The 13,754-nt window shown below is 40.2% G+C and overlaps 1 protein-coding gene across 1 annotated transcript; it reads left to right on the forward strand.

The window, feature by feature from the left end:
- Positions 1–1,525: 1,525 nt before the first annotated feature.
- Positions 1,526–11,103, forward strand: TMEM184C (transmembrane protein 184C; the record flags this gene model as incomplete). Its single annotated transcript, XM_081999779.1, is given in 14 exon segments — positions 1,526–1,642; positions 3,176–3,306; positions 3,404–3,440; positions 5,277–5,482; positions 6,284–6,358; positions 7,235–7,328; positions 7,938–7,997; positions 8,001–8,018; positions 8,020–8,095; positions 8,098–8,105; positions 8,784–8,896; positions 9,572–9,671; positions 10,155–10,326; positions 10,811–11,103. Coding segments are annotated over 14 exon segments (1,500 nt in total).
- Positions 11,104–13,754: the final 2,651 nt, after the last annotated feature.

Genomic DNA, 13,754 nt, shown 5'->3' on the forward strand with positions numbered 1-13,754 from the left:
TTCATTATATGAACAAAGGTGTGCACCACTGGTAACTTCATAGTGGAAAGCTTAGGCAAACAATTGCAATGCAGAGAAAAATAAAGGAGGGGGGAAGAGTCAGGAACTTAGCTAGAGAGAGAAAAAAAAGAGACCCCAGTCACTGTTCCTTAGTACCTCTTACTCCATGTGGTTTCTTCCAGCATACACTTCTCAGTCACACCTCAAACTAAATTCTGCATTTGTCTCCTTCCAAGAATTTACAGCTGCAGTTCCTTAGATATTTGGCAGAGTATCACCAATGATCCTAATTCAGCTCAGCACCTGAGGTCCTGTGTTTTGTCAGTGACTACTATGGAGTTAACTGTCACTTTAGCAGTTTTTACAAGGCACTTCTAAAGAAAAAAAAGTCCAACAAATACTTGAAATTTAATACATATTTTGCATTATTTGTATGTCCGCTGGAGTCTTCATGTCACAGCCTATCACCCATTCCCGGAACTGTTAAGTACCTCTCTACACCAGATTGCTCACTCTGTCCTGCTCTCAGGTGAGTATCCATAGAGGAGTTTTAGACAGGACTCTCTTTACAGAGGCTTTGCCCAGCCGTGACGTGATATTAGTTGTCTCCGTTAACTTCAATTCCTGCAACTGCTGCCTGTCCGCACGCTTCCCCACGCAAACTCTGTTAGCTCCAGCTCTCCCTAGCGCCACCCAGCGTTTCCACGCTCCTCCGCAGTAACACGCATCCGCCAGCCGCGTAGGGGGCAGGCACGCGACGGTACCTCAGGAACGGCCACCTGCTCCCTCCCTGACTGGCTCGTTACTTCATTACTTCTGCCGGGAAAGGCGGGGCGGCGGGGGGGAGGACGGGACGGGGACGACTCTCCCTCCGCCCTTAACAAGGCGCGTCTCGGGACTAACGTCTAGGCGCGCGCGGAGCCGTTACCACAGCCGAAATAACGGTTCCCGCCGCCAGTCAAGCGCACTCTACGCGAGTCCGCCTGCCCTCCCGCCCCGCAGCAGCCGCCAAACGCCGCTCCCCGCGGGAGAGACCATTGCCGGTGAGGGCGGGGGGAAGACAGGCGGAAGAGACCACCCTTCCGCGGGGGAATTCACCACGCCGTTACCGGCCATTTGTGCCAAGCGCTGGCCGTGCTCTCAGCCGCCCGCGGTGGGCGGAGCAGCCGCGATAGGCAGGGCGAGAAGCCAATCGATGCGGCCGCTGAGGTTGAGGCGGGGTAGCCGGAAGCGCTGCCAGGCGGAAGTGCCGCGGGGGCGTGTGTGCGGGGCGGTACCGCGCCGAGGCGGGCCAGGGTAGCGCAGGGCGCCCCGCGGCGCGTAGGGGTGGGCCGGGACTAGCCGGGCTGAGGAGGGTGGTGGGGTGGCGAGTCGAGCTGACGGCCGATGTGAGCCGGCGGGGTGTGAGGGCGGCCCCGCCGGTGATGCGCGCCCCGCGGGGGCTGCCGCGCCCGGCGCCGGCCCGCTGAGGCGCCGCGGTTAGGGGGGTGTCGGTGTGGCCGGCGGGGCAGGCATCGCCGGGGCCATGCCGTGCACCTGCGGGAACTGGCGGCGGTGGATCCGGCCGCTGGTGGTGCTGCTGTACATCGTGGGGTTGCTGGTGGTGGTGCCGCTCTGCGTCTGGGAGCTGCAGAAGCTGGAGGTGAGGGACGGGGCGCGGCGGGGAGCCCCGCGGCTGGGCCGGGAGCGGGGCTGCCGGCCCGGACCCAGCCGCACGGCCGCTGCCGGGCGGCGTCGCTCCTCTGAGGTGGTTGGCAGTAGCCCGCTTCAGCCGCGGGTTAGTGACCCCAGGGCGAGATGAGAAGCTGGAGAAGCTGCGCCGTGCCGCTGCCTGCCTTCCTCCCGCTGCGAAAGCACCAGCGATGCAAGATGGAACGGGACAGGGTTTCTTTCTCCTTCCGGTTCAATAATAGTTGGTGCTTAGGCAGCTGAAACGATGCTGCAGGAGTGGGAGTCAGGCTCTGCAGGAGCTGCCGCTGCCCTGCCCAGAACTTGGGTTTTGACACGTAGTAGTAATACTGGCATGATTGTTCAGAACCTGGTATTTCAGGTAATTCTGTCTGATCAGGGAGAATTGAGATAGTGGATAGAGGAGCTTCTCTTGGATGCTGGTGCTACCCTAGTGTGTCGTAATAGTAGCGTATCAATGACGCACGCATGTGATAGCACTACTTTTCTAACAAAAAGTAAAATTTTAATCTTTAAATAGGTACTGCCCAGTTTAGTACAGGCGTGTTCCACTCGAGGTAAGCTTTCTTGTGGTACAATTGTAAGCACTTAATGATAGTAAAATCTGTCTTGAGTGTATTTTAAATTTTCTGTTTTGAAACCCTGTTCTGATGGCTTCGTATGTTCAGCATAATGGATGTTTGTATCGAAGTGGTATCTGAAATTTCAAAATCTTTAAATTGGCTACTGGTGGGGAAACTATACAGAAGCAATCTTTGAACTGGAAAGCAACAGAAGATGTGGGATGTTGATGTACAATAGGGGATCAGAGGAGAAATTCTCAACAAAAAAGAACCCTTTGAGAAGAGTCTACTATGTTTCTCAGTTTTTTGGTACTTAGGATTATTAATATAGTTATTTTTCAGAGAGCTTTTGTTTAAAATCGTAGCCTGGTGTTTTAGCAGACAGATATTAAAAAATGCATATCTATTTCAGATTGTTAAATGAAACTAGTTGAAACTTATTACTAGTTGGAACATAATTTTAAAGGTAAAAATACTTTAAATCCACAGCTTTCAGAAACTTTATAATGAAGCACTGAACTGAGGCAAGTTCCAGACCTAAAGCAAGGAATCTGTTGTGGCTTTCAGTAAATTAAATAGTGAGCATTACCATGTTTCTACAAAAACATTTTGGGTTTATTGGTGATGTTTTTGTTTGGTTCTGCAAGATTTCTCATCTTTTTCTTTTGAGTTTTTAAATTTTACTCTAAGCCACATCAACAGATTGCAAGGGAGACTTTGGGATTTTGTGTATTTGAAAAGGAGAGTTAGAAAAAACAGACAATATTGGGATATGCCCTTAATGTCCATCTTAAAACTTTATTCACAATAAAAAAAAAAAAGATAAATTATTTTTCTTTTATATATATACACACACTCTAGTAAAACTTTATAAAGTATTAATACTCAAACTTTGATCTTGCATTCTTCTTTTTCTTTGCAAGGTTGGAATTCATACGAAGGCATGGTTTATCGCTGGGATATTTCTGCTAATGACAATACCAATATCTCTCTGGGGAATACTACAACACTTAGTCCATTATACTCAACCTGAATTACAGAAACCAATAATAAGGTAACATTTCACGTTTTACCTGTGTTACAGATGTTGAATTTAATCCAGACTAAAAATACTTGTAGTAATTTTAAATATTCTTTTGTTATTATAACAGGATTCTATGGATGGTCCCGATTTACAGTTTAGACAGTGTAAGTGTTCTTTTACTGTTAACAGCTCAATAAAATTCTGTTTGCTGTGGGAGTGCAGGAAAACAATGTCACCATTAGCAGAAACTACCCTGCATGGAGAGTTGTAGTCCTAGAAGCTTTTGGGCATTCCTATTTGTGGAGTCTGTCAGAAGCATAGTTCTAGTGATATTACATTCTTCTTGTGGAGCTTGTGGGATCACTTTTGCTAACCCTTCTTAACCCTGCCTGTCCTTGCATCTCCTTCATGACAGATGTGGAAAGGGGTACAACAAGAGCGTGCGTTTGGTGCTTCCATCTTCAGTAATAGCTGAACTGGAAACCAGATTGATCGAAGTACAGTCTCAAAATTTGGTGCCTTACCTTTCTTCCCTGAGTTATGCTTAGTGCTAAAATTCTTCCTTTTGCTTCAGGGGGCAAAGGGTAAGATCCCACAAAAAAATCCACTTCTGAATTCTTTTATGCGATAGATTCTATTTGCTGTACCAGATAAGGTTCATGTAAATACGTCATCTGTGGCTCCAGACGTAGAGATGATTTCATCCAGAGCTAAGCAACATACTAGATCTGTGGACTGTACAGGATGTGTGTTTGCATGTTGTCATCACTTCTTGACATTGCAAGTACTTCTGTTTCCCCCCATAAAAGACGCTTTCCAGGAACTTTTCCTTTGTTTTTTCTCCCATCTCTTGAGTGTTTATCTGTTTCCTATGCGGAATATGAACTACCTGAGGTTGATATTTCAATTTCAAGTATATATAATTATATTATATATAATTCTATACATTTTGGAAGAAAATGACCTGCTAATGAAATGAGCTCTAGCCAGGCATTCAAGGACATTATTGAAATCTTTCCCCAGACTCCTGGATCTTATGGCCTTTGTTGCATATATGGTATCTTCCTAGAGTGCTTATCTGACCTGAACGTAAAGTTCTCTTCTCAGATTCAAATACTGTATTCTCAGTTTGCTAGATGCAAAGGTGTTGCAGCATCTGTCATCTCTAATACTTCTTAACTGTCATGAGGATGTGAAGCATCTTCCTGTAGTTCTAATAAGAAGGTCAGAGAAGGCACGTTCAATCTACTACAACCTAGGGAAACAAAGTAAACTCAAAGACCTGCCTGTCTTTAAATCTACAGCACTACCACCCCCTCAAAAAAAAAAGCCCCAGTAGGACAAGTTGCACTGAACAATGCAACAGCAGTGTGATACTCAAAAATTGAAGGCTCTGGCAGCTGATCTATAATCACAGTTTTGCAAAAAGGAAAAAAACAAAACAAAACACTTTTCTGTCTGAAATTTTGAGTTAGAGGGATGACTACCACTTTAAGGCTAATCTGCTTTCTTCACTTTGCAAACATGCCAGCACAAATATTTACACATTAGATACCAAAAGATATCAACATCATACTGAGGGACTAAGAACTTAGTTCTCAAACCCATATTGACAACGAATATGCGAATTTCAGGAAACAGTTCTATCTTGTCTCCCCTTGATGGGAGTAGGTTATGTGTAGGGAACCATCTCCTTAGTTACTTTTAATTGAAAGACTGAATTGTGTGGTCAAAGGTACAGAGCTTCTCTTGTGTCGTGCTTTAAGCACGCTTCCATTTGAAGCAGCAGAGGTGCAATCTGAAATTCTACTTGTATTTTTACAGAACGTTATTTTCTAGCTGTAGCATCATGCTCTTATTAGCCAAATGCCTCAAGCCCTGTTTAATTAGCAACTGCTGTGTAATGAAGTTTTGCTTGCTGAACTAGCCAGCCAGTGTTGTCATTGGAATCACTCTTGTCTTTCTTGCATGTAACCTTTTGTGTACCTCTCTTCTTACAGTGGATAGCTTTGAAATACCCCAACATTGCAATATATGTGGATACATGTCGAGAATGCTATGAAGCTTATGTCATCTATAATTTTATGGTTTTTCTTTCAAATTATCTAACCAACCGGTATCCAAACCTCGTATTAATCATAGAAGCAAAAGATCAGCAGAGACATCTGCCGCCTCTATGTTGTTGTCCGTCATGGGCTATGGGAGAGTGAGTATATGATGACATCTTAAAATTTCAAGCTGTGCAATCAGATACAGTTTGTTTTCATATTTAGTAGTATAACTTGTTGCTTGACAGAGTCAGTTCATGGTTTGCACACAGTTTGTATATTGACCATGAACCGCTCCCTACTCAAAGCAGCTGTGAACGTTTTCATCTAGCTGTAAAACATCCTATAAACTGTGCTTAGTTACTAACATACATTGACTCAGGTGGTGCTGAAGGAAACTTCCTTATTTTTGAAAAAATACTGGAAAAAGGTCTCCTTGAATTTGCTTCCTTTGCTATCGTATGATATTTGCCAAAAACCTCATGTAGAATTGCTGCTAGACTAGATAGCCTGTTGCTTTTACTTCCACAGGTGAGGGATGAAAGGCCACATGTCCCTGAACTGTTTGTTTCTGCATGCTTAATCTGATAAGCATCTCTCTTAAGAGATTTTGATAAAGCTGTTTAAAATGTTAAAGGCAAGCTATGAATGTAAGTCATCCGTAAATATCTTCAAACACAGTGAAAATTATATTCGCTTTGTTGAGCCTAGGCAGCAGCTTTCCATGGCTAGAAGAAGTGAATCATGGAGTATTTCCTGTTAGGTATCTACAAAAGTCTAGGGCTTTTGTGTATTGCATATATACTCACTATATACTGTAGCATCTGGAGTCCTGGTGGCAGAAGTTGAAACTCCCATGAAATAAAAATTCAGTTTAGTGAAACTACTGAGAACAGGAAATTTCCATATGTGAATTGTCTTTAAATTCTTGTACAATGACTTTTGTGTTTCTTTTGCAGAGTTTTATTATTTAGATGTAAACTGGGTGTTTTGCAGTACACAGTTGTCAGACCATTTACTACCATTATTGCTTTGTAAGTATGCTTATAAATAATTAATGTTGATCTTCAGGATGTAATTTTGAGTTACACTGGAAAGGATTTTCATGCCCTTTGTATTGAATCAAGGCAATTTGAAAGGAGACTTGGGTCCTGGCAATTTGAATCAACCTATGATTTCTTTATGACTTCTGTATAGCAAATTACTATTTGCAAAATTGAAATAATAAATACTTAATGCCTACTGCTGAAAGCAGTGGGAGAGAATGTGAAGTACTGTTTATGTGGGAAAGACATTTTTATGATCTCTTAATTTTTAGAGGTTTTTTTCCCTCCTTCTCTCTTTCCTCATTGGCTTCAACAATTGAGGTTTTTAAAAGTCATGTTTCTTGTAACTTTTAAAATTTTATTGAACTTCGCATGTGACCAGCCTGACTGTGTGCCTTTGTACATATCATATAACCTGTTGTTGTAAAGGCATAGCAGGCAGTTATGCATGTTGATGCTGAAAACTTAATTTCATGAACTTTGTATTCATGGTCATTACTGTTAGTTCTGTGGGATGGTGGAAAAAGTTGCTACTCGCAAAGAGTATCCATATAAATATTTATATTAGCTTTATGTCCTCTAACAGTTAAAAGCAAAACAGCTTAAAAAGAAGATGTTTAATTGTTGAATTCATTCAATAATGGGATATGTTAACCCTGCATTCAGACGCTGTTTCTTCTATGGAAAATACAATATGAACTTTGTATGCCATATGCTGTTGGAAGCTGGTTCTTGTGCAGATCCCCCATATTTGAGTACCAAAAGAGATTTTGGATTCTAAGAGTTAATTGATGTAATGAAGATTTAGCACTTCAAGAAAGTGATCTTTTACTCCATAGCAATTAACTCTAAAATTTTTTTCAGAATTTGTGAACTAGTGGGAGTATATGATGAAGGAAACTTCAGCTTCAACAATGCTTGGACTTACTTGGTTATACTTAACAACATGTCACAGCTAGTACGTATCAAGAGTACATCTTTCTGTTCTTTTAAGTCATCGTATAGTATTATGTCAATCTTCTGTGTGAATTATTGCCAGTAATTCTGTTAATGTCTGGTAATTCTGATGGGTAGACTGTTTCCCATTGTTAAGTTAAAGTTACTATCTGTTAAATACAATATATGCAAAATACTAGGAAAACAGATAATCTAAAACTTTTATTATTTTCACTACGAAGCTCCGTAAAGCAATAAAGTGTCCCACCTCTCTACCCCAGACTATTTGATGGGTGAAATGGTATGGCCCAGGCTTATTAGAGCTGCAGACTTGACCCTCTGCAGAAGAGGGGACTTCATGCACCCCTGTAGCTTCCTCCCAGCACGCGCACAAAGAATCAGCAGTTGCTACACAAAGCTGGTGGTAACAATATTGAAAGGGAAATAATGAAAAAGGTGCATGCAGGGCTGAGATTCTGGCCTGCCTAACACCTTGTCTTGTTTGTTCAGCTGCCTGGTGGTGTCAGGGTAAGATGTTGGCCCCTAGACTTGAAAGTTTCATTTTGGAGGTCAGGGATTGCATTTAGTGGCTTGCTGGGAATGCAGAGGAATCATTTTCTGCTTCACTCAGGGCACATTACACATGAGCTATTGCAAGAGGGGAGAGCAGCAGCTCTGGCTCCTTGCTGCTTAGCCTTCCAGCCTCCAAGCTTCTTTCTTCTCTTGGCAACAGCAGCAGGAGTCAGAACAGCATGACATCCCATCCGGAAAGGGTGTCCTGCTCCTACTGCCCCCCCATGTTTGATGGGTGACTGTTACGGAAGGAGCTGTAACTTCTTTCTGCTGTGACAACAGTCTCAGCAGCAGCACGTATTTCTGCATGTTCTGGTTGACGTGATTGCTTAAAGCAACTTGGTAGCAGAGGCTAGGAGAATGTGCCTGAAAAGGGGAGATCAATTCCTTAGGTTTGGCTATACGTTAGTTTGGTTGCTTGCAGTTGTTATTAATAGGAACAATTACTAATAATTAATTGATTAATAATAACTTGTTCAGATTTGCAGTGAAGATTGCACTCATTGCCTCATCTCTCATAAAGAGGCAACTTTTGAGGTGTTCTTAACAGAAGCCTGAAAGAACACGTTTTTTATGCCATTTTCCCTAAAGGTGCGCATGGCATTGAAAAGATTTTTATGGGACCGTCCTATGCTTTGCTTTAGTGTGTAGATAGATGGTTTCAGTCTCTGTCTGCCAATACCAGGCATTTTGGAAATACAATTTCAGGCAAAACAAAAAAAAGTCTGCTTTAAAACAGTAAGGCAAAGATTCCATAAACCCAGGGCCTCTTTTCTAAAATAGATAGCTTTTTAAGTTTGTATCATACTGCAATACATGTTTTCACTGATGAGACATGTAAAACAATCCCACACAAAATAAACAAGGACTTGAAAGCTTTTGGTCATTTTCTTTTCCTTGTTAGTTTGCCATGTATTGTCTGGTGCTGTTTTATAAAGTACTACGTGAAGAACTGAACCCTATCCAACCTGTTGGCAAGTTCCTTTGTGTGAAGATGGTAGTTTTTGTTTCTTTCTGGTAAGTGAATTATTTACTTACTGCTTCTTGCTCTCAGGGTGGATCATAAAAGATTTATAAAGGCTGGATTTGTTACTGAGGTTAGAGGCCTCAAACAATCTACCCATAATCTTAGTGAAGCGCTGTGAGGAGAAAAGGGTACTAGTATGTTGGACAGTCTTGTTCACTTGAGATTATTTTTTAGACTTGCTATTTTGTAAGGCGATTCTCAAGAATTAGAATCTTCACTTGCAGTTATTTCAAAACAAAAAATTAGGGTTTTTTTAATTTTTAAAGTTGATTTTTTAACTTTTTCAAAATAAGTTACTATAAATTACTATTTAAGCATTGCTCACACTTAGCTGCTAATGAGTGAGTGCATTTGACCATTGAATATTACTCGGTGGGCTGCAGTAACACACTGAAAGAGAAGCAATTTGTTGTAATAATTGCCTGGAACAACAAGCTCTTCTTTGGTTGTGTTCTCTGTTGCTCTTTATGACCATGGGTGAATGACATCTATTTTAAGTCTGTTTTCTTCCTCTTAAAATTGAAATACATAAACACTAATTTTTTTGTAAGGTTCTTCCTATGTACACACACATAGACATACAAACAGGCCTTGTTTATTAGATTTGCATGCAGGTGTTTTGGCATTACTGTTATAATAATAACGATAATATATAATCTTTATAGGCAAGCTGTGCTTATTGCATTGTTGGTGAAAGTTGGCGTTATTTCTGAGAAACACACCTGGGAATGGCAAAGTGTGGAAGCTGTGGCTACAGGCCTACAGGTAGAAGCAGACAATTACTTTTTAGAAGGAATGGCTACATGTAAGATGACATAGCTGATCTCAAGCAAATATTGTCATAATTAACATTAATTAACACAGGCTAGATTAGTACTGGATTTATTGTAAGTTGGGCTAAGTTTCAGCCAGTCACCCCAAGTGAGTTTCACGCTCAACATTTCTAGATCCATGTGTTGGGCAAAAGGTATGTGCCCCAGTTAAATACTTCTGTTGGATATCCTTGCATTTCTTCTTGCAAGAATTCACTGTAGAGCTGCTGCTTGTTGAATATCTGCTTCCAGCAGGTCAGTCCATCAGGCAAGGACTGATTCCAGGGCGCTCTGAAGCCTGCCAAGAATATCCTGTCTCTGGTGGAAAAGTAGCTGATGCCAGTATCCCCATGCAATTGCAGCCTTCCAGTTGTAGAATAAACCCAGGAACTATTTTTATCTGGTTATGATTAAGTCAGTATCTCTCTCGTTGCAGGATTTTATCATTTGTGTTGAGATGTTCCTGGCTGCTATTGCGCATCACTACAGTTTTTCCTATAAACCATATGTTCAAGAAGCTGAAGAAGGGTCGTGCTTCGACTCTTTTCTTGCAATGTGGGACATTTCTGATATAAGGGCAGATATATCAGAACAGGTTCGAAATGTTGGTAAGTAACAGGCAGATTGTATCATCTGTTAACAGCATATGTATTTCCAGCTTCATTTTACACTATGACATGCCTCTATGTACCTTGAGAACATTCCATACCAAATTAGCAGCAGCTGCATCCCTAAAGGATTTCATGGTTTATCTGGCATTTTTCTCTCTTCCAGTACTCCTGAATGGTTTAGAATCTAGTTTTCATTTTTTGTTTTAACTAGATGGATCTCAAGGTAAGTTTCAGGTGTGTTAGGTAGAAGAGAGCGATGGCCTTTTTGGTTTCAGGTTTTTTTTCTTTGTTTGTTTGTTTGGAATGGAAATCACAGAAACACATCCTTTTATTTATTAAAGCTAATAATGCGTATGTAAAACTGTTGTAAAACAAAGACTCATCTTCTCATTTAACATGCCTGTTTTAAAGTTGATGTGTTCAAAGACCTCGGTATAGTGCTGGAAGTATTAAAAAATATTTTCATCTGGCATAATTCTAGGAAGGACGGTTCTGGGCCAGCCAAGGAAAATGTTTTTTCCTGAGGATCATGAACAAAACGAGCATACAAGTTTACTATCTTCATCTACTCAAGACCCAACTTCTGATGCTTCTTCAATGCCGTCTTCACCCATGGGTCATTATCAGGGGTTTGGACACACTGTGACACCTCTCACAACACCAACAGCAGCCCCAGCCATTGATGGTATTTATAACACTTCTGCTACTCGAGATGCTGAGGAATCACCAAAACTAGAGCACAATTCATCAGAGAAAGCTTTGGATAAAAGCTAGATTTACCTTTTCTTTGAATGCGTCAAGGAGTCTGTTATATGCTTGCCACACATGTTCTGTTAACATGTACTATTAGTGATGAAAGTTGAAGAGCTTGGAAAAGTACTGCACAGACAGGAAGAGGATATGGCTGTAACTGATACCTGAATTCTGAATCTATAATGGATGCGAGTATCTGTGAGTACCCTATGAATAAAAAACACGCACACCGTAAAAGTTTCTGCATAAATTTAAGAATGGACTCCTTAAACTGCTAAACACTTACACATCGTGTCAAAATTACACCAACTTTTATTAATACAAAAGAAACATTTCAAAAAATACTCTGCTTTTCTAAAGATGAAATGTAAGTACTGCTAGCAATGGGAAAACCTAATTTCAAGAATGTAATTTAAGGAGGGCAGTAGCAAAAAGTGTTTGTATTAGTTTTGATTGTCTTTTTAATGATGATAACTGAATGGAGTGTGGACGAAATCGTAACTTCTGTACAGATGCAATCTTCTTCCCTTGCCTGCATAGCTAAATAAAACCCCTTCATGAAGATAATTATTACAGAGCATCAGTAAAGAATCTGTACAAAGATAACATTCCCTATGGGCCTCGCTATAAAATTCCATGCCCAGAACATATGGTTAGTATATCTGTTGTCCTTGTAGCTCATAATTTGTAAGTCTTTTGCATTCAGAAGAGACAGCCAGGATGATAGGTTTTCAGTTAATACCTTACACTTGACTACTTTTTTTCCTGTCCTTCAAAAAGAAGAATGGTTCCTACCATAAAATACATGGAGGAGGGGGAATAAAGGATGTCAAAAAGGAAGTAGAAAACAAAACTGATTTCTTTATTTTGGGCTGCAATAAATTCTTTAACACTTAAGTTTTTTTTAAGCTGTTAAAGTAGGATATCTTGACAATGTGTCTGTAGTAATTTGTATTCATAAATTTGTGTGTGTGTGTGATTATTGTAATATGCTTCTAGTATAGCCTGGATTCAAAGGTAATAGCTGATTTTTTTTTTTTCCCCACCACCACCCGAGAATAGACTTTTGCTAAGGTAAAACTAAGTAGCTAGTCTAATACTGGAGTTACTAGCCTTAGATCTCAACCCAAGAAGAAGAACACTTGTATCAAAATGTTATTTTGCAAAAACTGACAAAAATCAGAGGGGTATTGTTTTTATCCCATTACCAGATTTTTACTACTATTGCATGTTTGCAGTCTGGAGAAAAAAAAAAAAAACAAACCCAAAAAACTAGAGCACTGACCTCTTAAGTGACATCTGAAGGTTTTTTTTCCATCATTGTTTGCATTTACAGCATAAACGTTTAACTTTTGGCTGTCATGGTAAATTCATCTTAAGTGCTTTTTTTTGCAGTACTAGTGTGATGTAAATATTGCGCCTTACTCACTAGGCTGCATATTTTATAGTTGGCTATCTACTTGCTGTATCTGTAGTGGGAAAGTGCAAATCATAATTTTCAATTTGCCAAGTCATTGCCTTTGTTGTAAATAAGCAATTAAAGATTTTATTTAAACTGTTCCCCTTCTTTGAATTTGTTTTACTGCTACAGTAATTTAAGAGTGTATAGGACACATGAATACACCTGTCCCCTTCACGGAAGAAGAGGATCTTCAGTGTAATTAGTACAAGAGTGTGTGCTTTTGGTATTTTAAGGTTTGTACTGAAAAGGGAATTCTTGTTTGAGCTTATGAAGAATCAAAATCTACTCACTTATGCTTGACTCCAGGTATCTTTTTATCTATGTAATAGCCCTGTTCCAAAACACAACAACCTGTAAAAGCTCAAACAGCTGGGGACTTCTGTGCCCACTTTAGCCACTACTAGAAATAATCTCATTTCCTGCATGTATACAGGTAAAAGGGGGCATTGGTAAAAATTATATCTGAAGGATCAGAACCGCTGGAAGCCAAGTAGCTACTGTGGTCTAGCTTTTCAAATACCTCACACTGAAGAGGTGGTTTGTTTGGTTTTTTTAACACATGAAGTTATATCTGGTGTAAAACTTGGGTAAAGTGCAGAGAGGGACTTTAGTATGAAAACAGCTAGTTAAGTGTCCTGGTTTCTTCTTCCACAGCACTTTTGGAAAGCTACTAAGTAAGTTATTGTTACTCAGTTATTTCAGTTCATGTGCACAGTATTCCTGCTTTTTTTCTGTAAGAAAAGTTATTTTTTCATTGCAGTAGCTTATAGGATCATACCTTTCCATTAAAGATTGCAACTGAATTAATAAATAGAAATCTTTCAATGACACCCACCTTGTGTTTTGAAAAGTACTACAACCCTATTTCACAGCATGACCTTATCAAGTTTATATAAAAAGTTCATTTGCAAATAGTCCTTCATCTTTATATTAACTGACTTGTTCCTCTATTGTTTTATGCCTAATCTTTTCCCAGCTTTTAATCAGAAATCTTAAAGATTGCTCTTGCCTTAACACACTGCTTGAGTGTTGTTTTCCCCCCTTTAGTGTCATTGATTAAGGGTAGAATATGTCCTTAATTTTTCTTTAACTCATTTTGCTGTCTTATTAATTGCTAGAAAGCTTAATAAATATGCCTAATCACTATTATTTAACATTTTTGCTTATATCAGAGGTCTTCCAGCATAAGAAAATATCCTGCACCTACTAG

This window comes from Phaethon aethereus (assembly GCF_964289735.1).
Source record: "Phaethon aethereus genome assembly, chromosome: 4".
NCBI classification, from domain to species: Eukaryota; Metazoa; Chordata; class Aves; order Phaethontiformes; family Phaethontidae; genus Phaethon; species Phaethon aethereus.